At 45.3% G+C, this 27,997-nt stretch overlaps 1 protein-coding gene across 1 annotated transcript; it reads left to right on the top strand.

The window, feature by feature from the left end:
• Window positions 1-156: 156 nt before the first annotated feature.
• Window positions 157-27,997, top strand: trip11 (thyroid hormone receptor interactor 11). Its single transcript, XM_034675393.1, has 21 exons — window positions 157-755; window positions 6,957-7,033; window positions 8,330-8,440; window positions 8,676-8,978; window positions 9,964-10,032; window positions 10,535-10,700; window positions 10,782-11,108; window positions 11,196-11,236; window positions 11,324-11,422; window positions 11,506-11,709; window positions 12,777-15,803; window positions 16,133-16,273; window positions 16,422-16,615; window positions 16,734-16,897; window positions 16,989-17,092; window positions 17,228-17,327; window positions 18,001-18,082; window positions 18,448-18,562; window positions 22,460-22,582; window positions 23,777-23,921; window positions 24,048-27,997. The coding sequence occupies exons 1-21, from the start codon at window positions 617-619 to the stop codon at window positions 24,263-24,265; spliced, it is 5,949 nt and encodes a 1,982-aa protein (XP_034531284.1). The 5' UTR covers window positions 157-616; the 3' UTR covers window positions 24,266-27,997.

The following is a 27,997-nucleotide window of genomic DNA, read 5'->3' as shown; positions in this document are numbered from 1 at the left end:
TATAATACAATACAACTAAATAAATAAATCAATAAACATTAATTTGTTATAATATTTAGTGTTATTGTTCAACAAACAGCTGAGCTTCCACTCTCCCACCGTTATGTGAGGTCCCTGAACGCACCCTGGATTGTTGGTCCTCCAGTATCCCACAATGCACCGCGGCCCTCTCTGTGTCCACGTCAAACCTGACAGCCGCAGCCGAGCTGATAATAATGGCTGCAGTTGAGGTGGCACTTTCTGGACGCTGTGTTGTTCTGAGGGGCTGAATACCTCCTGAAAACCTCCTCCAGGACTCTAAGTGGACTACAGGGACCTGAATCCTGATCCGTTATTTGACCCAGGAGCCGGTCTGTCGCCATGTTTGGTCGGTTAGTTAGCTAGCTTGATAAATTCCTCCAGGCGGCCGATCAGCTGTGATTACCTGAGTTAATGAGTCTCTGTGCCTCAGAACCACTTCCTCTAAGACCCTTAAACCTGATCTACATGTTTCTGTAGAGTCCAGTTCACAGCTTCATGACACAGTCCTCAGATCCGGAGTCTAAGCTAAGCTAGTTAGCCCCGACCCCTCGTCCTCCTCGGCCCCGCTTTGTTGTTGTTGGGACGCCCGGAGGAGATGACATCGTGGCTGGGTGGGATCGGCTCCGGCCTGGGTCAGTCCCTGGGCCAGGTCGGAGGGAGCCTGACCTCTCTATCGGGACAGATCTCCAACTTTACCAAAGACATGCTGCTGGAAGGGGTGGAGGAAGTAGGAGGTAAGTGTGTGTGCATGTGGAACACTTAGTTTGACACACCTGTGGAAGGTAGAGCACACCTCTCCAGGTGAGGATTCAATCACAGGCAGGAAGATACCTTTAGGTCCAAAGTGTTTCCAGACATGACTCTGTAGTGGAAGTCACTGCATTAAACACAGACATGACTCTGTAGTGGAAGTCACTGCATTAAACACAAACATGACTCTGTAGTGGAAATCACTGCATTAAACACAGACAGGACTCTGTAGTGGAAGTCACTGCATTATAAACAGACATGACTCTGTAGTGGAAGTCACTGCATTAAAAACAGACATGACTCTGTAGTGGAAGTCACTGCATTAAAACAGACATGACTCTGTAGTGGAAGTCACTGCATTAAAAACAGACATGACTCTGTAGTGGAAGTCACTGCATTATAAACAGACATGACTCTGTAGTGGAAGTCACTGCATTAAACACAGACATGACTCTGTAGTGGAAGTCACTGCATTAAACACAGACATGACTCTGCAGTGGAAGTCACTGCATTAAACACAGACATGACTCTGTAGTGGAAGTCACTGCATTAAACACAGACATGACTCTGTAGTGGAAGTCACTGCATTAAAAACAGACATGACTCTGTAGTGGAAGTCACTGCATTTAAAACAGACATGACTCTGCAGTGGAAGTCACTGCATTAAAAACAGACATGACTCTGCAGTGGAAGTCACTGCATTAAAAACAGACATGACTCTGCAGTGGAAGTCACTGCATTAAAAACAGACATGACTCTGTAGTGGAGGTCACTGCATTATAAACAGACATGACTCTGTAGTGGAGGTCACTGCATTAAAAACAGACATGACTCTGTAGTGGAAGTCACTGTATTAAAAACAGACATGACTCTGTAGTGGAAGTCACTGCATTAAAAACAGACATGACTCTGTAGTGGAAGTCACTGCATTAAAAACAGACATGACTCTGTAGTGGAAGGCACTGGATTAAAAACAGACATGACTCTGTAGTGGAAGTCACTGCATTAAAAACAGACATGACTCTGTAGTGGAAGTCACTGCATTTAAAACAGACATGACTCTGCAGTGGAAGTCACTGCATTAAAAACAGACATGACTCTGCAGTGGAAGTCACTGCATTAAAAACAGACATGACTCTGCAGTGGAAGTCACTGCATTAAAAACAGACATGACTCTGTAGTGGAGGTCACTGCATTATAAACAGACATGACTCTGTAGTGGAGGTCACTGCATTAAAAACAGACATGACTCTGTAGTGGAAGTCACTGTATTAAAAACAGACATGACTCTGTAGTGGAAGTCACTGCATTAAAAACAGACATGACTCTGTAGTGGAAGTCACTGCATTAAAAACAGACATGACTCTGTAGTGGAAGGCACTGGATTAAAAACAGACATGACTCTGTAGTGGAAGTCACTGCATTAGAAACAGACATGACTCTGTAGTGGAAGTCACTGCATTAAAGACAGACATGACTCTGTAGTGGAAGTCACTGCATTAAACACAGACATGACTCTGTAGTGGAAGTCACTGCATTAAACACAGACATGACTCTGTAGCGGAAGTCACTGCATTAAAGACAGACATGACTCTGTAGTGGAAGTCACTGCATTAAACACAGACATGACTCTGTAGTGGAAGTCACTGCATTAAAAACAGACGTGACTCAGTAGTGGAAGTCACTGCATTAATAACAGACATGACTCTGTAGTGGAAGTCACTGCATTAAACACAGACATGACTCTGTAGTGGAAGTCACTGCATTAAACACAGACATGACTCTGTAGTGGAAGTCACTGCATTAAAAACAGACATGACTCTGTAGTGGAAGTCACTGCATTAAAAACAGACATGACTCTGTAGTGGAAGTCACTGCATTAAAAACAGACATGACTCTGTAGTGGAAGTCACTGCATTAAACACAGACAGGACTCTGTAGTGGAAGTCACTGCATTAAACACAGACATGACTCTGTAGTGGAAGTCACTGCATTAAAAACAGACATGACTCTGCAGTGGAAGCTACTGCATTAAACACAGACATGATTCTGTAGTGGAAGTCACTGCATTAAACACAGACATGACTCTGTAGTGGAAGTCACTGCATTATAAACAGACATGACTCTGTAGTGGAAGTCACTGCATTAAAAACAGACATGACTCTGTAGTGGAAGTCACTGCATTAAAAACAGACATGACTCTGTAGTGGAAGTCACTGCATTAAAAACAGACATGACTCTGTAGTGGAAGTCACTGCATTAAACACAGACAGGACTCTGTAGTGGAAGTCACTGCATTAAACACAGACATGACTCTGTAGTGGAAGTCACTGCATTAAAAACAGACATGACTCTGCAGTGGAAGCTACTGCATTAAACACAGACATGATTCTGTAGTGGAAGTCACTGCATTAAACACAGACATGACTCTGTAGTGGAAGTCACTGCATTATAAACAGACATGACTCTGTAGTGGAAGTCACTGCATTAAACAGACATGACTCTGTAGTGGAAGTCACTGCATTATAAACAGACATGACTCTGTAGTGGAAGTCACTGCATTAAAAACAGACATGACTCTGCAGTGGAAGCTACTGCATTAAACACAGACATGATTCTGTAGTGGAAGTCACTGCATTAAACACAGACATGACTCTGTAGTGGAAGTCACTGCATTAAACAGACATGACTCTGTAGTGGAAGTCACTGCATTATAAACATACATGACTCTGTAGTGGAAGTCACTGCATTAAAAACAGATGTGTCTCTGTAGTGGAAGTCACTGCATGGTCTGAAAATGACTTCAAAAACCGTTGTCAGTGAACACAGTTTGTCACTGTGGACCAGCTGGACCATTCAAAGAGGAAACCATATAAACCTGATCCAGAAACACAGAGACTTCTCTGGACCTGAGCCCGTTTAAGATGGACTGAGGGGAAGTGGTCTGATGAATCAAAATCTGACATTCTTTTTGTAAATCATGGACACTGAGTCCTCCTCTAAGAGGAGAGGGTGCTAAACCGGCTCTGGGTAAACCGTGTCAGCTGATCAGAGAGGGTGATCAGGTTCATGAGGGGGAGGTAGACACAGGCAAGGAGGTCTTGACATGTAGAGTGTAAGAAGACAGCGATGCATATTTTAAATTGATGTTTGAGTATTTGGAAGATCACTGATATTTAAGATTATTTGTATCCAAAGCGCCTCAGCTGTTTTAAACTCAGAGGTGTCGTCAGTATGACGGCACAGGGAGAGATAAAGCATCGACTCAAAGAGAACTTTGGTCTCAGATCTCCAACTCACTGCTCCCTTCAAAACACAGAAGCATGAGTTCTTATCTCTGAGGGAGGAGGGACGTTTCAGACTTTAAATCCATCTCTGCTGTGAATTCAAAGAACAAACAGGAACTCTAGTTTAGATCATTACAAAGTCTCAAATCAGATCTTTAAAAACCAGGGTCATACTCTGCAGCACTCTGGGTTCAGTGTGCAGTTATGTTTGTTATGTGTCTGCTGAGCTCAGTCCAGCTGTTAAGATCACATCGCTCTGAACAGATCTTCAGAATTGTTTGCACGCCGGGCGCTGCGTGTTTGTTTGTCATGTGAGCCGGGTCGTACAGATCTGTGTGTCGGTGTGTGACTCAGATAGAGAGGAAGAAATGTCCCCGGGTAGAAGCTCCTGAATGTTTGGAGATAAACGTGAAGAACAACTCTCATGAGTTCTAAATAACTTCAACGCTGACACACTCTCCTGACTAAAACATGAATTTCACAGAGCAGAGTGCAGGAGTTTCTGGTCTACTGCTGCCTCTGACAAACCCACTTCCTAAGGTGCATGGATCTGGGTTAAGTGGTGCAAGATTCCCCAGATTAAAAGTTGTTAAAGGACATGCAGTGTTCTCACTTTTCTTCCATTTCAGTCCTAGTTTGTTGCACAAATCCGGCGTTGTATGACTGTGACGTTCCCCAAGGATGGTTAGAGGATGAGTGGAGTCACACAATAAAAACAAGAAGAACTGGAATTTATTTACAAAACGAAGGACACAGGAAGCTTCTTTCAAAAAGTATGAACAACAGAGAAGCTGATCTGTGTGTCAACAACACAGAGGACACTGACACCTGGATGGAAACACCCTCCTTTAACGTGAAGGGCTTTCTCCACCCCTCTGCTCCTCTGTGAGTTTGAAGTCACACCAATGCTCACAAATGATTTCACAGATAACATAAATAAGCTTCAGCAGAATCACAATAATCACTTCACAAGTCTTTTAGGTGTTATAAACTTTTAGGTCTTTACATTTGAAGAGTTCATTTGCAAAAACAGTTGACTCACTTTTGAAAAATTAAAAAAATGTTTCAAATAAACATATTTTTTTGTAATACTAGCTTTTGGTATCAATCAATCAATCAATCAATCTTTATTTGTATCGCGCCAAATCACAACAAACGTTATCTCAAGACGCTTTTACAAACATAGGAGGTCTAGACCACACTATGTCAAATTATGAACAGAGACCCAACACCAAGACAGGGTAAGACTCAGTCTGACCCCACCTTAATCCATCATGAGCATTGCACATCGCAGTATTTAGCTAGTTACAGTGGTGAGGACAAACTTCCTTTTAACAGGCAGAAACCTCCAGCAGGACCAGACTCATGTTAGACAGCCATCATGCCTCGACTGAGTTGGGTCTGGAAAGACAGATAGAGGGGAGTAAGAGAGAGAGGTGATAGTGATGAGACGAGTCGTAGAAGCTGTTGCCGCTGGAGTCCAGCACGTCCGTATCAGCTGGAGTCCAGATCGTCCACAGCAGGAGGACGTCAACGGCAGCTCAGAGGAATCTACGAGACAAGGGAGCTCAGGGACTCCAGAAAGGTCTATGGTTAGTAACTTTAATGGGACAGGCAGAGTTAAAGTAAGTGATGTAGGGGTTGGGGGGAAGGGGGTGAGGTAGGATCCCAGTGTGTCAGTGTGCCAGTTCCCCCGGCAGTCTAGGCCTATAGCAGCATGACAAAAGCTGGTCCAAGCCTGATCCAGCTCTAACTATAAGCTTTATCAAAAAGGAAAGTTTTAAGTCTACTCTTAAAAGTGGAGAGGGTGTCTGCCTCTGACTACCCTGACTGGTAGATCAATCAACAGAGGTTGGGTGACTTTGACTAAGTCAAAATGACTTTACTAATCAGAGATATCTTGAAAATGTAACTTTATTAGGAATCAAATAAAACAGAAATGTGTTTTTTGAAAATGTATAAAAATGGAGTTATCTGTTTCTACAAATGAACTCTTCATCTCTTATTTGATCTCTGACAAAAGCAGTTTCTGTCTCTTCTGAGTGTCTCCTGTAGTGAAGGAGACATGGTGTGACAGTGTTGGAGGGTTTAACAGCCCACTCTCACTCCACACACTCTGAGGGTTTTGACAGCACTCGATGTGACAGACGCTCCAGACAGAGAGGTTTGAGGAGAGCAGCACCTGGAGGGATCACAGGGGAGAGTTTTGTGTCTTCTTTGATGTGTTTGTAGTGTTTGAGTAGCTGCTGTGTCGGTGTCAGCTAATCAGGCTCTGAATAAAGGAATAAATCAATCAAGAATCAAGAATCAAGAAAGCTTTATTGCTAAGTGAGCTTGCACTGGTACTTGACACCAAGACAGTAAGGACAATAAATGTAGAAACCTAAAATATAATCTATAAATTCTGTCTAAAAATAGAAATACTATCTGTATAAAGAAAGGAATGGAAGTACTTTTAAAGACACAAAGAGAGAGAACAAGCACAACACTCAATGCCAAACTAACCGTCTAAGACACGACTCAAGGCTCGCTGAAACACAAACAAGCAGGCTGATAAGTCATTGATTGTTGTAACAGATGTTTGAGGTTAAAAGAAAAGGACTCACATGAGCGAGGAGGACTGTCTCTTCAGAGAGTCTCACTGTGAATCTGTCAGAAACACTAACCCTTTGAGCAAACAAACTTTGATTGAGGTCGTCACAATCTTAGTTTCTGGTTTTAGCAATCCAAAGCTTGTGTTCTAGAAGAAGTGACATTTAACAGAATAAACAGATCTCTTTTCTTATTCCTAAATCTTATTCCTCATTGATTTGAGAGGAGTAATGCATCATGCAGAATATTCCCTCTCCAGCTGGTTGTGATTTATTCATCTCTGTGTCTCTCTCCCTGTAACTGCAGATGCTGCCACAGAGCTGCAGGTGTCCAATTCCAGGTTGGCTGAAGTGGAAGCTGCGTTCGGCTCGCAGAAATCTGAGGTGAGACACGTTCGCTTACAGAACACATCGTGAACTCTCTGCTGCAGGAGAAGCTGCAGGAGAAGCTGCAGGAGAAGCTGCAGGAGAAGCTGCAGGAGAAGCTGCAGGAGAAGCTGCAGACATTTACATTTAAATAGGTTTGCTGTATTCAGGTTGTGCGACTCAGATACTCTGCTGCAGCTGTTTCAGCATTATTTTATTCACCTGTGTTTGAAGCTGCAGAGAGAAGAAGTGTTTAATCCCTGCAGGAGGAGACTTCTACTATCACATGCTCTGCAGAGAAACAGAGAGAGAGGGTCTGGCTTTAAGATGACTGTGCTACAACCACTCCAGTTTAACTTCTAGACCCACTCATGCTATCGCTTTATGTGCAGGATGTTTTTTATATCATCAGGGTGCAGATACGTCCCACACCCCTTCCTCTATAACACCGTCACTCTGTGAGAAACACATGCAAACTTTAACTTGACTCTTTTCTGCAGCCGAGGACGCAGCTCTGGAATGAAAGGAAGGATTTGAACACACTTGCATGCATTTCCTGTGCACCAGAGAGATTATTATGTGTGCAAGAACTATGCAACACACGCTCTAGGCCCCTTTTTTGCCCCAAATGACATAGGCATTTAATGTTTTTACTCCCTCGTCCTGGTCTGAGCTGCAGGATCGCCTTACATTAAAGAGTTTTCTTATCTTGGAGTATTTTAAATATCAGAGTATAAGATCATTGACTCCTCTTTGTTCACGGTTTCCTGCTAAATGCTGCAAATGTATCACTTGAGGACGCAACTGCTTGTTATTGTCCGTTGTTGGTGCTCCGTGTGAGACTTCATCCTGCTGTTTTTGGTCAGGTACATGCACGGTGAAATAAAGGTTAAGTCAATAAAGCTAAATTATTTTGGCTCAGTCTCTCACTCTCCTTCCTGTTTCCTGCAGAGCAAGAAGAAACATGCATTAGCTTCTGTTTTTTTGAAGCCTCTACTGGAAGCTTTAGAGACCAGCTGTAACTTAACCATCCAGGAAAACGCAGCCCTTAAAGACCAGATGAGTCTTAGCTGAAAGTCAGAAAGCAATAGGACACAAACACATTCCAAAATTGATATAAAGAAGAGGAAATGTTGCATAAATGATCCTTATTCTTCATGATGTGAGTGGATTGTCGTGTTGCAGCGTTGTCCTTCACCGTCTCTCCTCTTTGCTTAACCTCCTCAGACCGTCGTCCTTCAAAGACATGAAGGATGTTCATTTCCTGCCTTTCTCTGTGTCATGGCCTAACTCTCTTTTCTCTCTTTGTTGCAGCACGAGCGATTAAAGAAGCTTTATGCAGAGCTGGAGGAGAAGCATGAGGCGTCTGAGATCCAGATTAAAGGACAGTCCGCAGAGTACAGATCCCTGCTGCAGCAGAAAGACGTATGTGCATTATATATTCATAACAAAAGCAGCAAAATGTCATTTACTCACATAAAACAACAAGATTTAAAATGACAGGATGTCACAACACAGTTCCCAGGACTGATGATTGATCATCTCTGTGATTCTTATGCCTTGTACAAAGAGAGCACAGTTTACTAAAGTCAAATTCCTTGTATGTTCAAGCATACTTGGCGAATAAAGCTGATTCTGATTCTGATTCTGGCGTCCTCAGGTGGAGATCAGTCACCTGAAAGCTCGGCAGAACGGACTCCAGGAAGAATTCCAGAAGCTGCAGCAGTCGGCTCAGTCGGCGTCCGGCGGTCCCGCGATGCTCCCCGTCACCACCTCCGCCTCGTCCACCACCTCCTCGTCCGTCTCCTCGTACCTGTCCCGGCCCTCGGGGGCCCACCAGGGCTTCCACGGCGATGAAATGGACTTCAGCGACGTCCTCTGGTCGCAGCAGGAGATCAACCGGCTGTCGTCTGAAGTCATGCGTCTGGAGTCGGAGGTGGCTCACTGGAGGAGGATGTCTCAGGTATTCATGGAATCTGCTGATGTAGCTACACCTGCTGTAGACTGATACACCCACCAGCACCTGAGGGCTCAGTACACACACACTGTATGTTGTGTTTAGAGTAGTCGGCGTCTAAAGCAACAAACTGAGGATTTATCTGAAGTTAAATAAATCAAATGTATTTGATTTGTAAGGTTCAGTTTGAATTACACAAACATGACACCTTCTGTAATGTGACTTATCTTTAGATACAGTTTCAGGTGACCTTTCCCCTCTATCTGCATCATGAGTGTCGTCTTTATCTGTCACTTTTAAAACCCTGAAAGCTCGGCACTCGAGCTCAAATACAAGCTTTGGTTTTGTTTTGAGATTTTGATGCTGCATGAAGAAAACTGTGCAGGATCCCAAAATGTTGAGACAATCACAAGAAAGCATTACTTTATTTAGATGTTAGACGTTACATGTAAGCTCAATGTGCTTTACATGGAGAGTTAAAAACATAAAAACATTAAAAACAATAGATACACCCAACATTCATCAAATATAGCATACAGCAATCAAACAAACAGCAAGTGTTGCTGCACATGCATCCAGTCACATCAGTCATCATATTGTTCATTCATACAGTTTAGAAAATAAATATGTTTTGAGTTCTTTTTTAAAAGTGGAGACAGGAGTGATGGACCACAGTACCTGAAGGCCCCTTCACCGGACCTTCAGGTACTGTGGTCCATACTCTGGGTGTGATTGAAAGACTTCCAACTGCTGACCTAAGGATCCTGGTCGAGTTATACACTGTGAGCAAGTCAGAGATGTACTGGGGAGCTGAACCATTGAGCGCTTTATGGACTAAAACAGGATTTTGAAAGTGATTCTGTACTGAACAGGGAGTCAATGGAGTGTTTTGAGAACCGGAGTTGAGAGATGCTTGTTTTGATGCGTTTCACATCTTAATATCTTCCTTCAATACTAGAAAACACTGACGCACACCTCTCATCTTCTTCAGGCGTCCTCGGCTGCAGGAGGAGGAAACGGTGACCAGAGTGAGATTCTCAAACTTCAAAGAACTATAAAGGTGAGTTTTTTTATTGCTGCAAGAATGAATTAAAGTTATTTTATCGTTGAATCTTTCTCTTGAGCAAGCTTTATCATTCCTGTTTCATAAATCTGAAGTTCTTCTGAGTCATGTGGATTTTTAAAGCCTCTTAAAGCTCGTTGTTTTGGTTCTAAAAGTGACAATTTAATGATTTCTTCCTCGTTATTATCCTCATTATGAGCAGAGTCAGCTGTTTTTATTTGGATAAAACTTCACAAACTGCCTCCTCAACCTGTACCATATGAGAAATAACATCTATAACATTTCGTTGTTGCATTCAGAGGAGCATGAAGGAGCATTAAGCTGCTATAAAGTCACATATTTCTGACTATTGCAGTTTGATGTCCAGATATAAGATATTTAACTTGTTGCTAAAGAAGCGACTCTTTGCTGTAAAGACTTTTCACATGTTGAAGCCTTTTTGCACAGTCCGTAGTGTCCCTGAGACTCTAACTCTGGTGTTGCTGCTGCTTTGAAACAGGGGCTGCGGGAGGAGATGAGCAGCGAGGTGGATGAACACCAGCATGAACTGGCCGCTCTGCAGGACGCTCAGCGGCAGAAGCTGGCCGACATCACGCGGCGGCACAGAGAGGAGCTGGCCGAGTACGAAGAGAGGATAGAGGAGCTGGAGGAGCAGATGCAGAGCGGTGAGGACAACTACTCTACCTCTAATGTTTGTCTCAGTCCTGCAGAAGGTCAGCTTGTGACAGACGAAGCATTTCCTGCAGGTGGAGGCCGAGCAGCTTCCTCATCAGACGCCTCCAAACTCGTGGATCTCCAGCGGACCGTCAGCTCCCTGCAGGCTGACACGGACAAACACGAGAAGCAGGTGACGGAGGCGTCCGCACAGCTGGAGGAGGCGCAGCAGAAACAGGCCTCGCTGCAGCTGGAGAAGGAGGAAGTCCAGGAGGAGAACGCCGAGCTGCTGCAGAACTACACACGGCTGCAGGCCTCCGTGGTGGAGCTTCAGACCCGGGTCCAGGAGCAGGAGGGGAAGGCTCTGCAGAAAGCTCAGCTGGACCACGAGATCCAAGTGCTGAGGAAAAACCTCACAGGTACGCCGTCAGTGGTCTTTACTCACAGCTGCAGGTTGTTTCATTCATGTTTAACCTGCATGTTAAATAATAATCTCTGCTTTCCAGACGCAGAATCAGAAATAGAGAGACTGAGAAACCTGTCGGAGGTAACTTCAAACTTTGATCTGTATCTGTACACTGAGTTAAAGATATGTTACACACTTTAATGATGTCTGTAATGTTGTGTTTATCAGGGGGAACCAAAGGAAGAGGTGGAGCATGCAGACATATTAGAGCTGAACACCATCATCGGGACGTTGAGACAAGAAAAGGAAACCATAGAAGAAGAAAAGGTTTGTTTATCATCATGAAGTCAGAGCGCTGTCACTTTTCTTTTTGAAGTGTAAAGTTTAATTCCGTTCTTTTCTTCTCACAGCTCAACCTGCAGGAGAGACTGAAAGAAGCAGAGGAACAAGCACTAAGCAGTAAGGAGGCGGAGTCTTCTGATCCCGAGGCGTTGGAGGATCTGAAGGCGGAGCTCCAGAGGAGAGAGACGGCGCTGAGGAACACGGAGGAGGAGAGAGACACTCTGATGTCAGAGCTGGAGGAGTTAGACCGACAGAACCAGGAAGCAACGCAGGTCTGACATCATCCTGGCTTCACATTATTATGTGTGTGTGTGTGTGTGTGCAGAGAGAGAGACGAGTGACCAATCAGGAGTCAGATAAGTGTGATGTAAAGGGGCGGAGCTAAAGTGAGACGTTCAGATCAGACAAGATAACAAACAGAAACACATCAACTACAATATATGTTCACAGACATACACACACTTCTTCTCCTCCTCTTTCTCTTTGTATTTCTTCTTGTCCTTCTTGTCCTTCTTGTGCACTTTCTTCTTCCTTCTTTCTTTCATTCCTGTCCTCCTTTTCTGTCCCTCTTGTCTCCTTTCTTTCCTTCTTTATTCCTTTCCTTCTTTTCCTCCCTTCTCGCCTTCCTTCCTTCTTCCCTTCTTTTCCTTCTCCTTATTTTTTCCTCCTTCTTCCCTTATTTTCCATCTTCTTCTTCCTTCCTTCCTTCCTTCCTCCTTCTTTTCCTCCTTTCTTTCTTTTCTTTCTTTCTTTCTTTCTTCCTTCTTCCCTTCTTTTCCTCCTTCTTGTTCATCTTCCTCTCCTTCTTTCCTCTTTTCCCAGTTCTTGTTTCCTTCTTTATCTCCTTCTCACCTACTATTTCCTTCTTTTCTTCCTTCCTTCTTCCCTGCTTTTCCTCCTTCTTGTTCATCTTCCTCTCCTTCTTTCCTCTTGTCCTCCTTATTTCCTTCTTTTCCATCTTCTTCTTTACTTCTTTCTCCCTTCTTCCCATCCTTTCATTGTCCTCCTTCCTATCCTTCTTTCTTCTTGTCCTCCTTCTTTTCCTTCACCTGTCTTCCCTCTTTCTCTTCTATTTTCTTCTGTTATCTTTATTTTTCTCACTTTTTCCCTTTTTTTCTTCCTCTCCTCCTCCTCATCCTCCTTCACCTTCTTCTTCTCCTCCTTGTAGTATTTCTGATGTTTTCTCTCGCTCATCGATCTCAGAACTTCATCATCTTTGATTCAGTCCGTCTGTGTTCTCTCTTGCAGACAGTTTAATATTCAGAAACCTTCACACTAAAACATTTGAATAAAACTCTCCTCCTGACCCTGACTCTGTTTTCTTCTCGTCTTTCTTCAGCACATGATCTCAGTGAAGGAGCAGCTCAGCCTGCAGCTGAAGGAGTCAGAGACCGAACTGAACAGACTGACCGCAGAGCTCGACTCCACCAAAGACAAGAAGAAGGCTCTGGAGCGAGAGCTGGAGGGCCAACAGGAGAAGATGAGCCAGAGCGCCTTCACCCTGAACGACCTGCACATGAGCAAACAGCAGCTGGAGGCCACGGTGAAGGAGCTCAGAGACAAACTGGGACAGGCACACGAGCAGAGCAGGGACACACGCCGAGACGTCACAGAGCTGAGGAGGACTCTGCAGGAGAGAGAGGAGCAGCTGTCTGCGGCTAAAGCTGAGCTGGATCAGACCGGGCAGAGGGGGACTGAAGCTCAGGGGACTGAAGACCAGCTGGCAGGGAAGGAGAGGGAGCTGTCAGAGCTCAGGAGGGAGGTGGAGGAGCTGAGGAGCTCTACGGAGAAGGTGATGGGGGAGGACTACGAGTTAAAGATGGAGAACAGGAGGTTGAAGGCAGAGAGCGAGGATGCGAACAGGCAGGCGAAGGAAGGCCACGTGGGTCTGAACCGAACCGTGCGGGAGAAGGACACCCGTATCGAAGCTCTGAAGCTGGAGAAGAACCAGCTGGAGGCTGAGCTGAGGCAGGCGGAGAGCACGCTGACGGAGCAGGCGAAGCAGTACCAGCAGACCATCGAGGAGCTGACCAGAGCTCGCTCCATGGACGCCTCGGCTCTGCAGACCGAGCACGAGCGAGCCATCAAACTCAACCAAGAGAAGGACATGGAGATCTCTCAGCTGAAGAGAGACGTGGAGCAGCTAGCCTCCGATCACAGGGACACCAACGAGATGCTGTCCATCACGGTGGCCGGGCAGAAACAGCTGACGGATCTGCTGCAGGAGAAAGACATCTTCATGGACACGTTGAAACAGAACGCCTCAGACCTGCAGGCGGAGATGGAGGACAGCATTTCAGTTGCAACAAAGGAGGCTGAATCTTTGAGGCAGGCGCTGGAGGAGAAGGACCGACAGCTGGGAGGCATGAAGGAGGAGAACAGTCACCTAAAGGAGGAGATCGATCGACTCAGGGACCAGCAGAGCAGACCTCAGCCTCTGTCCGAGCCCAGGACCTTAGACATCATCACAGAGCTGGAGACGGAGATCACGCAGCTCAAGTCCTCCAGAAACAGAGTGGAGGAGGAGGTCCAGACTCTGAGGAGGGCCACGGAGGAGCAGCAGGCCTCCCTCCTTCAGTCGCAGCAGTCCCTCCAGGCTCAGCAGAGCGAGCTGGAGCAGGCGCACGCTCGCAACCAGCAGACCACGCTGAACTACGACAGACTCATCCACGCCAGAGACGAGGAGATATCACGCCTGCAGCAGCTCAGCGAGGGTCGAGGTCGAGCAGACTCTCCTCCTGTGCAGGGAGACGTCATCCTGCAGGAGGAGAAAACTCAGACGCTCAATCAGGAGAACGGGAACGAGAAGCACGACCTGTCGAAGGTGGAGATCGAGAAACTGGTGAGAGGCATCAAAGAGAAGGAGACGGAGATCAGCCAGCTCAACGAGAAGAACCTCATCCTCACCAAACAGCTGGATCAGCTCGTGGTGTCTCGAGATGAAGTGGGCAAACTCTCCCAGATGATCCGGCAGAAGGATCTGGAGATCCAGGCGCTTCATGCCCGAGTGTCTTTGGGTGGAAACAGCAGTCAGGACGTCTTGTTCCTGCAGCAGCAGCTGCAGGCGTACGCGGTGGAGAGAGAGCAGGTCCTCGCCGTGCTCAACGAGAAGACCAGAGAGAACAGCCAGCTCCGCTCCGACTATCACCGCCTCATGGACATCATGGCGGGGAAGGAGGCGGCTCTGCTGAAGCTCCAGCAGGAGAACCAGCGCCTCTTCAACATGAGCGACCCCTCAGGGAGCCAGGAGATGTTCAAGGAGACCATCCAGAACCTGTCCCGCATCATCCGGGAGAAGGACATAGAGATCGATGCCTTGACCCAGAAGTGCCAAACCCTGGTGACCGTCCTGCAGGCCTCCGGGTCAGAGTCAGGACCCGGCTCCGGAGGCGTCAGCAGCAACCAGTTCGAGGAGCTGCTGCAGGAGAGGGACACGCTGAAGCAGCAGGTGAAGAAGATGGAGGAGTGGAAGCAGCAGGTGATCACCACGGTGAAGAACATGCAGCACGAGTCGGCTCAGCTGCAGGAGGAGCTGATCAAGCTGCAGGGTCAGGTGTCCGAAGACAGCGACTGCAGCTCCAAGCTGTCCGTGGACTACACGCGTCTGATCCAGAGCTACGAGCAGAAGGAGAGGAGGCTGGGGACTCTGAGTCAGGAGCTGGCTCACGTGCAGCAGACCATCACCCAGCTCAGCTCCACCAAAGACGTCCTGCTGGGTAAACTGGACAGCGTGGCACAGACTCCTGAAGTCGTAGCTGCTCAGTCCAGCGGACCCCTTCTCCAAGCTGGAGCCCCGAGCGGACCTCTTCTCAGGGCTGAAGCTCCCAGTGGACCGGCGTCTGATGTTGAGACGCTGCAGGAGGAAATTGTGAGATTGCGAGCTCAGCTGGCTGAGAGAGAAAACACAATCAGGACAATCCAGGAGAACAACCACCGCCTCTCTAACTCGGCGTCCGCCTCCGAGATGGAGCAGAGGAGTCAAGCCGAGGAGGTCCGGCAGATCAGAGAGAGACTGGAGACCCTGCAGAGGTCCGTGAGGGAGAAAGACCTGCTCATCAAAACCAAAGGAGACCAGCTGAGTCAGGTCAGCGAGTCGCTACGGAACCGCGAGAACGACAACGAGGTGCTGAAGCAGGCGGTGACCAACCTGAAGGAGCGGGCGCTGATTCTGGAGCTGGACGCCAGGAAGCTGAAGGAGGAGAACGAGATGGTGGCCTCGCGCTCGAGGGAGAAGGAGTCGGAGTTCAGAGCGCTGCAGGAAACCAACATGCAGGTTTCTCTGCTGCTGAGGGAGAAGGAGTTCGAGCTGAGCGCCGTGAGCGAGAAGTCTGCGACCGTGGAGAGGATGCTCAAAGACAAAGAGCAGGTCAGTGTGAAGACGTCAGAGGTTTCACTTGAGATCACTGCAATGATGTTTAGGGTCACTTAAAAGGATCTCACTCTTTTTAAAGCAGTCTCATTCTGTAGGGATCCTCTCTGTAGTGATGTTAGTCACTTAAAATGACAGTCTGACCTTAGAAGAAGAACTTTTAGTGGTCCTGTTTGATCAAACGCCTCGCCCCTAGTGGTGACATTAAGGTATTACAGCCCATGTTACTGCTGCAGGCTGAAGCGAATCTGAATGTCACCTCAAAATGTGTGAAGTAAGACTTTAAAGGTTCGCCTTCCTGATGAAAGTTGCTCCATGTGTTTCAGGGGAAGTCGGGCGAGCTGAACCAGCTCCTGAACGAACTCAAGTCCATGCAGGATAAAGCCGTGGCCTTCCAGCAGGAGAGGGATCAGGTGATGATGGCGCTGAAGCAGAAACAAATGGAGACGACTGCAGTTCAAACCGAGGTAGGAGGACTCACTGCACTTTGATTTTAACCCAATGGCATGTCTGTTTGCTCACAGCCAACCCATGATCTCTAAGTCTGACACTTTTGTGCATATATCAGATTCATGATGCATACTGAATGAAATCATCTTTCTGTCTCCCTCACAGCTTCAGCACATGAGGGACAAAGAGCAGCGTCTCAACCTGGAGCTGGAGAGGCTGCGAAATCACCTCCTGGAGATCGAGGAGTCGTACACCAGAGAGGCTCTTTCTGCAGAGGATAGAGAGACGGAGCTGAGGAGGAGGGTGGCGATGCTCGACGAGAAGCTGGCTTCGTCTTCGAGCGCCGTGGAGAAGTCAAGGTCGGTCTCAAATTCAAACACTTGGACACTGAGCAAAGCCTATAAGATTTAGAGTAATAGATGAATAATGCAGGATGTTCTTTCATGATTCTGATTCTGTTGGTCCTGCTTCCTGCAGCCAACAGGCCAGCATGCAGGTGGAGTCCCTGCAGGAGCAGCTGAGCGGAGCGGTGAAGCAGAGGGACGAGGCTCTGATTCGTCTCAGGACCTCACAGGAGCAGGTCAACCAGTACGCAGTGTCGCTCTCCAACCTGCAGATGGTGCTGGAGCAGTTTCAACAAGGCTAGTCACAAGTTCTATCCGTGCAAAGACAGTCACAGTCAGAATACTTTGCACAAACGTTTAATACTTTTATCATCTCTCTCCCGAACAGAGGAGAAAGCCATGTACTCTTCAGAGCTGGAGAAGCACAAAAAGGAAAAAGAGGAGTGGAGGAGGAAAGCAGAGCGGGTGGAAGACCAGGCGTCTTCACTTCAGGTGCACCAGCAATCTGACTGATCAATGAATACATGTTCCTCTAACAAGAAGGCCACATGTTGGACACTAAGACAGATTTCTAGCTCTGAAATGTCTCTACAGATAGATAACAGACTGTGTCATCCTCTCTTCTAGATAAACCTCGATGAAGCCAACGCAGCTCTGGACTCAGCGTCTCGTCTCACTGATCAGCTCGACCTGAAGGAGGAGCAACTGGAGGAGCTGAAGAATCAAAGTGAGAGCAGAGATTAAAGAGTCTCAGGATACATTCACACAGCGGCCGTAAATCCATCTAAAGACTGAAGCTCTACTCTGTTTGTCCTTATTTTGAAGCTCTAATAAAATGCATCTGCCATTCTTTGTACGCTGCAGGCGGCCTTTGAACATCCTCTCCATATTTCTGTCTTTATGGTTTCACATGTTCCCGCCATCGTCTCACAAACAGCTCGAGAACAATGACTGAAACTCTGTATTTTATTTCACACTCAGCAGATTTCACTGTAATCTCTCTCAGACGCGACGTGAACATTACATCACAGCGAATTCCCAGACTCTATTTCTTTTAGCTTCACGCTCTCAAACGTTGTACTCAATCACAGCTGATATGAAGCCGTGCAGTATGTTTGCTTTACCGAAGAGTCACCTATGGGAAACTTACATTAGGTCTATTAATAGCCGGCGAGCTGTGGGAATTCTGTGCGTTACAGTCTGAGCTGTGAAAAGATAACGCTGGTATGTCTGAGATGTCGCCCAGGTTGTGTCTCATTTTCTGACTCTAAGATGATCTTTGCAAAACCCAGAAGAGAGCTGAATCATCATCCTCTCATCCTCTCATCCTCTCATCCTCTCATCCTTCTCCCATGTGGCCAAAGATTGAATGTTGATGTTTGTTTCTGTCTGTGTTGCAGTGGAGGTGAGGCAGGAGATGCTGGAGGAGGCTCAGAGGAAGCTGATGAACCTCCTGAACAGCACAGAGGGGAAGATAGACAAGTAAGTGCAGACGTCTCTGGATGAAATCTGACATTCCTTCATTTATTTCATTTAAATTAAACGATTAAGAGCACATGTGGTTTTCATCGGGGGGCCAAAAATGACTGAAATGAACCCTCGTAGTTTGACAGGTTTAGAGCATCATGGAAATGTAATTATGTCTGAGAGGGTGAGACGGTGACGGCAGGACTTTGATGAATTTTTGGATGAAATGAAGGAAAAAGAAGCTTTAAGTGAAATGCTAACTATTCTAAAAGTTTACAGGATGATGATGATGATGATGATGATGATGGGACAGATAATTACACTCCACTCCTGCATTAATAATCAAAGCCCTGAATCCCATCATGTTGTTCTGTTTTCAGAGTCCTGATGCGAAACCTGTTCTTGGGATACTTCCACACACCCAAAACAAAGCGTGCGGACGTGCTGAGGCTCATGGGAAGTGTTCTGGGTCTGACCCGGGAAGACGTGGATAAGGTGAGAGACGGATTTCACTGAGCTGACATTACCAATATGATGATAACGGAAACTAACAATTTAAAGGGGACATATCACGCTTTTTTCATCAATACATATTGGTCTAAGAGGTCCCTAAAACATGTCTTTAAAGTTTATGCTCAAAAAAACACTTTAAAATCAGATTTTGGTCTGCCTGAAAACCCCTCTTCTTCAGTCCTCCTCAGAACACTCTGTTTTCTCTCTGACCACGCCCCCTCAGGAAGTGGATGTGCCTCGGCTTTCCGGCACGTTGATCTAATGTTTACATGTTGTCTGAATATACACGTCTGCTCAGAGATCACGTTACTTCAACCCTCTGAATCTGATCCAGAATCTGATCCTGAGGGAGAGGCGCCTGCAGCAGGACCTTTCTGAACCATTGGTCACAGATTTAGTGTTTCTTGTTGTTTTATTTATCAGTATGTCGACGTGTGTCTTGGTACACAGCTACGAACATGTAGCTATGTGGCTATGCTAACTAGCGCTAGCACTTATCCATGACAAATAAAAATCATCCACTAGATCTTCAAATCTGCAGACGTGGGGAGTAAAACCGACCTCTACCAGAAAGGCAGCAGGACCTTTCTGAAGGATTGGTCACAGATTTAGTGTTTCTTGTTGTTTTATTTGTCAGCATGTCGACGTGTGTCTTGGTACACAGCTACAGCTATGAACATGTAGCTATGTGGCTATGCTAATTAGCGCTAGCACTTATCCATGACAAATAAAAATCATCCACTAGATCTTCAAATCTGCAGACGTGGGGAGTCAAACCGACCTTTGTGTTTATTAAGACAGCCTACAACTAGCATGCCTCCCTCCTAAGCTCCTTGTTAGCACACATGTGTGCAGGGAATGAAAAACGGAGGAGGGGTTCAGTATTATTTTATACAGTCTATGGGCTGAACAAGCTCCGAGCTCTGACTCCGTGACAGACCGGATATTGTTGTTACGTAACAAAAACACTGAAGTCTGAAACGGCTGGTTTCACACACATTTACAGAAAGGTGGAGAAATCAGAACAGGGGCAGAATGGAGTCTTTTCATTCTCAGGGGGTTTGTAGACAGGGACACAGATTTCAGTTAGAGAACCATTAAAAAGTCCATTTTGCATGATATGTCACCTTTAAGCCGCATTGTTTACTAATGTGATTAGTGCTGGGCGATAATTCGATATCTATAATTATCCTGTTATAATTTTTCTCGATATAGGTATAGAGAATGTTTGAGAAAAAAATCGATATAAATAAACCTGTAATTACACCCCCGGCCACTTAAATGGAGGGGGGCTAATGAGCCTTAAACGCTAGTTGCCACCCAACATTCGACAGAGGACGAAGAAGGCATTGAACAGCCAATCATGTCGCAGGGTGAGAGGTAGGCGGGGCTTAAAGACGTTCAGAGCAGAATGTTGACACATCTGAAACGAGCGACAGCGACACAGAAGACAACTGAAAACCTAGCAGCTCAAAGCAGAGTCGTTAGTCTGACACTGTGTCGACTCTCTGCGTTAACTATTAACTTAAAGCTCCTGTGAGGAGTTTTTGAGTGGTCATGAAATGGACTGACATGAACAGTGACGCCTCTTTATGACCTAGAAAAGCAAACAAGATAGTTTGAAAAGGTATTGATCATTTCTGTTTTGTTATTTTAAAGCCTGAAATCGCTGTGTGAGGGTAGGTGTCAGATGAGGTGATTCACAGCACGTCAAGAAAAACCCTTTCTCTGCAGTAAATATTCTTAATGAGTGAAATAGTTGACTGTTAGTTGAAAGCAGGAGGAGATAACATAATTTACACATGTACAGGACAAAATAAGCAAGATCACTTAGTCCACAGGGGGGCGCCAAAATCAATACAAGCAGAAAGTTCCTCACAGGAGCTTTAATCAGAATCAGAATCAGAATCAGCTTTATTTGCCAAGTATGCTTGAACACACAAGGAATTTGACTTTAGTAAACTGTGCTCTCTTTGTACAAGGCATAAGAATCGGAATAAGAATAAGAACTACAATAAAAAATAAAATAAAAAATATAATAACAATAACCTTAGCTATAAATACAAAGAAACAACAAATAGGCTTGACTATAATATACACTTAATACACTTCATTAAATATACTTTCAGGATGTGGGTAAAGGAAGAGCACAGAGACAACTTCTGCTGTGGATTTAAGGTCCACCTCGACCGTAGGACAACTGAACACTGAATAACCGTGATGCATTCACTGCACTGTGGGAGACAACATCACTCTGCCTGTAACCCTTAGTAACCTTAAAGGGGAGAGCACAACTCAAAACAATACTCTACTAAACTGATACACAGAACACAATTTGCTAAATATTTGTTGTAAAATTAAATCAAATTATGGAAATAACCTCAACTTGAGTAAAATAAGAATTACCAACTAAAACTTCACAAAATCTCATTTTACATTAAAGACCTGCTTCCTGTTAACACCGTCAGAAATGATGGATTCAAGAAGTTCATCAGAAACTAAATACAGACACAAACTAACAAACTGTCTTCAACTTTCACTCAGGAGCAAAAATCTGACTTTACATTTAAATGAAATCATGATTTGATATTTATCATGATAACATAATTTTCAACATCGCCCAGCACTAAATGTGATGCTAACAAAACTAACGGTGTCCCCTCACCTTACGGTCTGTGGTGTCAACAAGCAGAAGCAGAATGAGCCAGAACTCTGTTCCGTGCATTGATTTGACATGACGTGTGATCAGTCTGCCTCTGGTGTTGGGTTTTGACCAATCAGAATCAAGCATCTTACACAGCCGGTAGATCAGTAAGAGAGCCGGGTAATAATAAAAGTGATCACACTTCATCCTGAGGGGGGCAGGACCGTCTGAATGAAAGTGTGTTCCAGGAGTTGTTGCGACATATCCCAAAAAAGAGACATGTTAATTTGCGGCCTGGAAAGATTCTATCCTCGTTTGAGTCGTCCTCTGGGGAGCATGAGAGTCTGTGAACAATTTAATGACTCTTTAATTCTTCCCTCGCCTTCCTTTAATCTGCTCTGAGAGAGAACTGTACTTTTATTTACTCACCTCCCCGGACCGCTCTGACCTGTAACAGTGACCGACCTTTCTCAGCTCTGAGCAAACATTAAACTCTCTGCTGAACTCTGACCTTTAACTCCAGTGAAACCCTCAGCGAGCTCGGCCCTGACGCAGAGAGCTTTCTCCTGATCCAGACCTTCAGGCGGTGTGTGCTTCCAAAGAAAATTACCCAACACTCTTAAAGGGAAACAGATACAGCGTGAGGGGCGAAAGCAATTACAACTCCTCAGAAGACTCAGTTTATTGTCTTGGAGGTCGTTCCATTTTCTTTTTTTAACGTCTCCCTCGTCTTCTGTTAACATCGTTTAAATTTTCCACTCAACTCGTGTTCGCGGCGGGCCAAGCGTCCCACACAAAGCCAGACCGGTTTTCAGAGTCGGCCTCAGAGGAGCAGCGAGTATCCTCCTCCCTCAGCGGCGGCGCACACTCTCAGTGTTGAAGTGCAGGGTCGCTGACGCTGAGCCCTGCCAGGCGGATGACGTGGATGATTAGGGAGTATGAATGACCGTGGATGAGGAGGAGGGGAGAGTGTGTGCTGTCAGCAGAGAATCAGGCGGCCTGTGTTTGAGCTTAACGGCCCACAAAATCGTTTTCCAGAGAGCGATGGCAGGCAGAGAGGAAACTGAAACAATCAGAGCACTTATTTAAAAACAGAAGAAAATCTACTTAAAAATAGCCGGAGTAAACAGACTGTCATGTTAACTGTACCTGCTCTGATGGATCACTCTTTGTTTGGTCTCATAAAGGACATTAACATCAGTATTTGTCTCTAATTCTTCACCTTCTGTCTGCAGATGTTGGAGGACGATGGACGACACGGCGTGACAGGATGGATGTCGAGCTGGCTCGGAGGCAGAGGAGCACAAAGCGTCCCGAACACTCCTCAGAGGCCCACGAGCGGACCAGGACTCAACACCGTAAGAAACAGCACCTTAAGTTTTATCCAAGCGGCAACCTCTGGTCTAAGAATATGAAGCCAATAACGGAAGTGTTATAAACTGCAGTTCATCAAGTGTCCACTAGAGGCTGGCTCTGGAAGTACCGGAAACCACATAAGATAAGATCCTCCTTTATTCGTCCCACAACGGGGAAATTCATGGAGTTACAGCAGCAAACAAGAAGGTGTACAGAACAAGAATTTTAACAAGAATATATATAGAAAAGAAATGTCCATCAGAGACGACAGCTTGTCCATAATTCTCCTGTCAGCCACCACCTCCACAGGGTCCAGGACTGAGCTGGCCTTCTTCACCAGTCAGTTCAGTCTTGCTCTCCTGTATCCTGTCCGCCCACAGCAGGTGAAATCCTTCCAATGTGGCGTTCGTGTCCGGTGTTAGCTCTGTTAGCATGATGCTACTCTGCCAGTATTCCTTCTGGTGCTGATTTTGCGGTTAGCAAACAGCTTTAAGACGCTCTATCGCCACCGTCTGGCGGGAACACCGTATTACAACCAGGCACCGGTTAAAATGAGGAAAAAATGTACTTTTAAAATGAGAAAATATTCAAAGTAACTCTTCAATTTTTACAAAGTGAACAAATATTCCAATATTTGAAAATCAGTCCCCATCCCTATTGGCTAGGAGGCTCAAAGCCCGCCTCTTTACGTCACACTCGCTCGACAGCAGTTATGTTGTCATTCAACATTTCCAATATGGCCGCCGCCGCCGATTGGTCTCAAGACAGCGCTTCAGAAACAGATGGGTGACGTCACTGATACCACTTCCATTATTTACACAGTCTGTGGTTTTAACATTGTTTGTTTTTTGCAACATTGTACTTCACCCTGATCTCTATCTGGAGCGTGGGAAGAGTTCTGGCTCCTCCTCTGTTTGTAGTCGTAGAGTCGTGTTGGCCAGGCTCTGGAAAAACAGTCTGTATGGAGAGCAAAAGCAGGCGCAACACTGGAGCTGTAATCAGCTGTAATCTGACCATGATTTATTCCTCTCTATGATATCTGACCGTGCAGCTGACACTGTTTTAGATCACACGTGCACTTGAGGAACAAATCTGCATGAAGGAAGTCATCCAGAAGCTAACTCTTGATTTTGGACCCCTTGTCACAGTGACTAATCTCAGTAACCCCTCACTGTCCTGACCTTCTGTTGTTGCAGTCCTTCTCAGAGATGTTCGTAAAGTTCCTGGAGATCGAGTCCACCCCCTCTCTGCCTGCACCCAAGCTCTCAGTCTTCGACATCAAGCCTCTGAGCGCCCCGCCTTCGAGGAGAACCACCGGTGCTGCTTCCAGCGCTGCCCTGGGTAAACGAGTCCTCCAGGATGTTCCTCTCTCCTGAGCTCTTCATAAGTCATGTCAGACAGGAAGCTCTCTCTGACCTCCCTGAACACTTCAGATCAGATTTAAACTTCATCCCTCTCTCCTCACAGGAGCTGCAGCCATCGGGAGGCGACCCGGAGACTCTAACCCATTCCTGGCCCCTCGCTCGGCCGCGGTCCCCCTGATGAGCGGTTCTGGTTCCGGAGGCTCAGGAGGAGGTCACCTGCTGATGAAGCCCATCTCTGACGCCCTGCCCACCTTCACACCTGTGCCGGTCTCAGCGGAGGCCAGTGCTGGAGCTGTGCTCAAAGACTTGTTGAAGCAGTGATCGGCCCTGGTGCCAGACGACAGCTTGATTTTTACACTACAGACTGAGACTCTGGAGCAGTTCTGCTTCTTATCGCTGCTCAAGTTTTATTTCCTTCAACAATAAATAATCAGAGAACTCAACGACGTGAAGGGTTACTCTGGTGTTTTTAACCGGGGATATATTTTTACACATTTTGGGGTCGAATTAACTCGTAGGTCCAGTTTCTGATTTTGGCGAACATCTCCAAGGGGTGTTTGTTTTTGCCGTTGACAGAATCAGTTTGTAATTTAACATTCAAGACAACATTACATCAGATTCCCTGCAGAGAGGGACCTTCTTTTGTTACGGTCATTTAGTTTTTAACTCCGTCCATCCAACACAGCCAGACTCCATTCTTAAAAACGGTCATTTAACCCTTCAGAGGACACGTGTTGTTGGCTTTCTCCTGAATGGATGTTGTTGTTGTGTGACTCCGGCGTTTAACTTGCTGTTTTTGATCCAACACAATATCCATCTGCTGCACAACTATGCTAAAAAGTAACCTCTTGACCTCAAACTTTAGAGCTTAAATGACTGTTTCTGTCTTTGAAGTCTGGTGGAGCTTTGAAGAGAGAGATGTAATCGTTGATTCTTGTTTTAAAAATGCAGCACACTCTGAGAAGAAGTGTTTATCCCTGATGGGATCCTTTCTGTTTTGATGTCAAACACTTGAAATAAGAGTCAGAGCTTATCAGCTGCAAAAACAAGAACTTTAAAGGGATAGTTTGTTGTTTTTTAAGTGGGGTTGTTTGAGGTACTTTCCAGTAGTAAGTGAATTACCCACAGGGGATCCTGGTTAGCTCGGCCCCTTTGTTGAGAAACCGGCTACATGCTGCAGACGGGGTCAGCTCTGACTCAAACTCTGAAGTCGATGTAAGCGTGCGCTCTATGTGGACATTTTTCAGTCCTCTACTTTGCCGTCAGAAAGCTCCTTAAATCAGGTTTATGATGTACGAGTCAACTTGAATTTTGCACTAATGCTGTTCACTTTGAAACTTTTGCAGATGACATAATGTTGAGCAACAAATGTTGACACAGTGACGGCTGCAGAGTTTACTTCAGGTCGGGCTTCCCCTTCAAGAACATACATGTGCAGTGTCCATGAGAGGTGCACAAACGAACGAACGGGCTTTCTGAAGTCAGAGTAAAGCACTGAATCATTTTAAATACTGTTCTGCTTTGATTCCAGAACTCTGACTCCTATCTCTGGATTCTGACTTTGATTCCAGATTTCTGAGAAGAAGTCTAGATTCTGACTTTGATTCCAGATTTCTGAGACAGGGTCAAGATTCTGCTTTTGATTCCGAAATTCTAACTTTGATTTTCGATTTCTGACTCCTATCTCTGGATTCTGACTTTGATTCCAGAATTCTTACTTTGATTCCGGATTTCTGACTCCTATCTCTGGATTCTGATTTTGATTCCAGATTTCTGAGAAGAAGTCTAGATTCTGACTTTGATTCCAGATTTCTGAGAAGAGGTCTAGATTCTGACTTTGGTTCCAGATTTCTGAGAAGAAGTCTAGATTCTGACTTTTATTCCAGATTTCTGAGACAGGGTCAAGATTCTGACTTTGATTCCGGAATTCTGACTCCTATCTCTGAATTCTGACTTTGATTCCAGATTTCTGAGAAGAAGTCTAGATTCTGACTTTGATTCCAGATTTCTGAGAAGAGGTCTAGATTCTGACTTTGGTTCCAGATTTCTGAGAAGAAGTCTAGATTCTGATTTTGATTCCAGATTTCTGAGAAGAGGTCTAGATTCTGACTTTGGTTCCAGATTTCTGAGAAGAAGTCTAGATTCTGACTTTTATTCCAGATTTCTGAGACAGGGTCAAGATTCTGACTTTGATTCCGGAATTCTGACTCCTATCTCTGAATTCTGACTTTGATTCCAGATTTCTGAGAAGAAGTCTAGATTCTGACTTTGATTCCAGATTTCTGAGAAGAGGTCTAGATTCTGACTTTGGTTCCAGATTTCTGAGAAGAAGTCTAGATTCTGACTTTGGTTCCAGATTTCTGAGAAGAAGTCTAGATTCTGACTTTTATTCCAGATTTCTGAGACAGGGTCAAGATTCTGACTTTGATTCCGGATTTCTGACTCCAATTTCTCGATTCTGACTTTTTCACAGAATCCTGAGCAAAAAAAAAAGTCCGTATTCTGAGATTAAAGACAGAATTCAGAGAACAACAAGTCAGAATAGAGAAAAAATGTTGAAATGAAAAAGTCCAAACTCTGAATCATTTTTAAATAGTGTTCACTTTCACCCACATCATTGTTTGGGTTTGAGTTACTTTAAAGGAGCTAAGTTATGTGGTAGAGCTGACCCCGTCTGCAGTGGTTGATAGTCTAGCTTCCATTCTTGTTCGACCAAGACTGACCAGATTCCCTCTTTTAAAAAAAAGGGAACTATCCCTTTAAGTGGCTTCTCTTTGACTGGGTGCATGTGCCCCAAAAGGTGACCCTGCAGCGATTAGAGTCTGCTTTTTTTTTGTCTCCATGACCCTGAAGTCTCTAAAAAGGACCCCCTGTTTTAAAATGCCAGACTGGCCCTTTAATATTTCCTTTGTTTGAGAGAGGATTGAAACAAAGTGTTATTTTTTAAAACCTACTTTTACCTGCAGTTACTGTTCTATGCAGCAGAATCTCCCTTTACACGTCAATCCCTGTTTGTCACACTCATCCTCATCGTCAGGTGTTTGAAAGCGATCAATGAAGTGACTCCTCATGAGGACGGGACGCAGGACGGGAACGTTTTCAGCCTCTGGGTCGGTCGCTTTGAGAACAGAGGAGTAGATTTTCATAGAAAGTGTCCTTTTGATCATCGGTAAGTCTTCGATTCTTCTTCATCGCACAAGTTCTGAAAACAAGTGACCTTTCAGACTCACGGTGTGAAGTTGGATACATGTGGGTTGAGTTTATCATCACCTCTCTCTGCAGAAGGAAACACCTCGTGTCTTTCAGTTTCCATCCTTCATCCTACAGCTTTTATTTCTTGTCTTCAGAGTCTGTTTCTCTTTCGACAATGCAGTTCCTGATCCAGGACTCGCCTGAACCGTCTCTGGCAGCAGCCGGCTGTGTGCAGATTTATGTGGTTCCCTACATCTGTTAAAACCATAAAGATATTTTTTGCTAAATCTTGTCTTTTCCAGACGGCCAGACTGTGATATGCAATAAGCGTTGTAATTGTGGCTGTGACTGCAGACTGTGGTTGATCAGAAGCTTGGGACTGCTCTCATGTTGAAGCACTATTATATAGTTCTATGTAAAGGGGTGGAGTTTTTCCTATTTATGGGCACGGAGGAAGTTTGGGAAGTTAAGTGCCTGCATTTTTTGCTAATTAGATGTATAATCAGGATTGTAAATGGTTAATATAAATATATATATTTACTAAATGTAAAAACTGCACATTGAAGATGTTTTACCTGAGCAGAGCCGGCCGTGGTAAAACTGAGCTGCTCAACATTTTTTAAAGGCACCAATCAGCCGCTGCAGAAGGAATGTTACAGGGTTTCTCCGGGTGAATCCATCAAATGTATAAACTGTAAATCCTGGCTGTTAAAGAGGTTTTTTTTCTAGATGTAAAATCTGAAACTAAGAGGTGTCAGAACAGAGTTAGATTACCTTGAACCTGGATCATCTCTTCCTGAGGTTAGTACCCTGAGACCTGATGGGATTTTGAAATCAAATAAAGGTACTGCTGACCCTGGA

The sequence above is a fragment of the Notolabrus celidotus genome, chromosome 22 (assembly GCF_009762535.1).
Source record: "Notolabrus celidotus isolate fNotCel1 chromosome 22, fNotCel1.pri, whole genome shotgun sequence".
NCBI lineage: Eukaryota > Metazoa > Chordata > Actinopteri > Labriformes > Labridae > Notolabrus > Notolabrus celidotus.
This window is presented reverse-complemented; position numbering and strand designations above follow the sequence as displayed.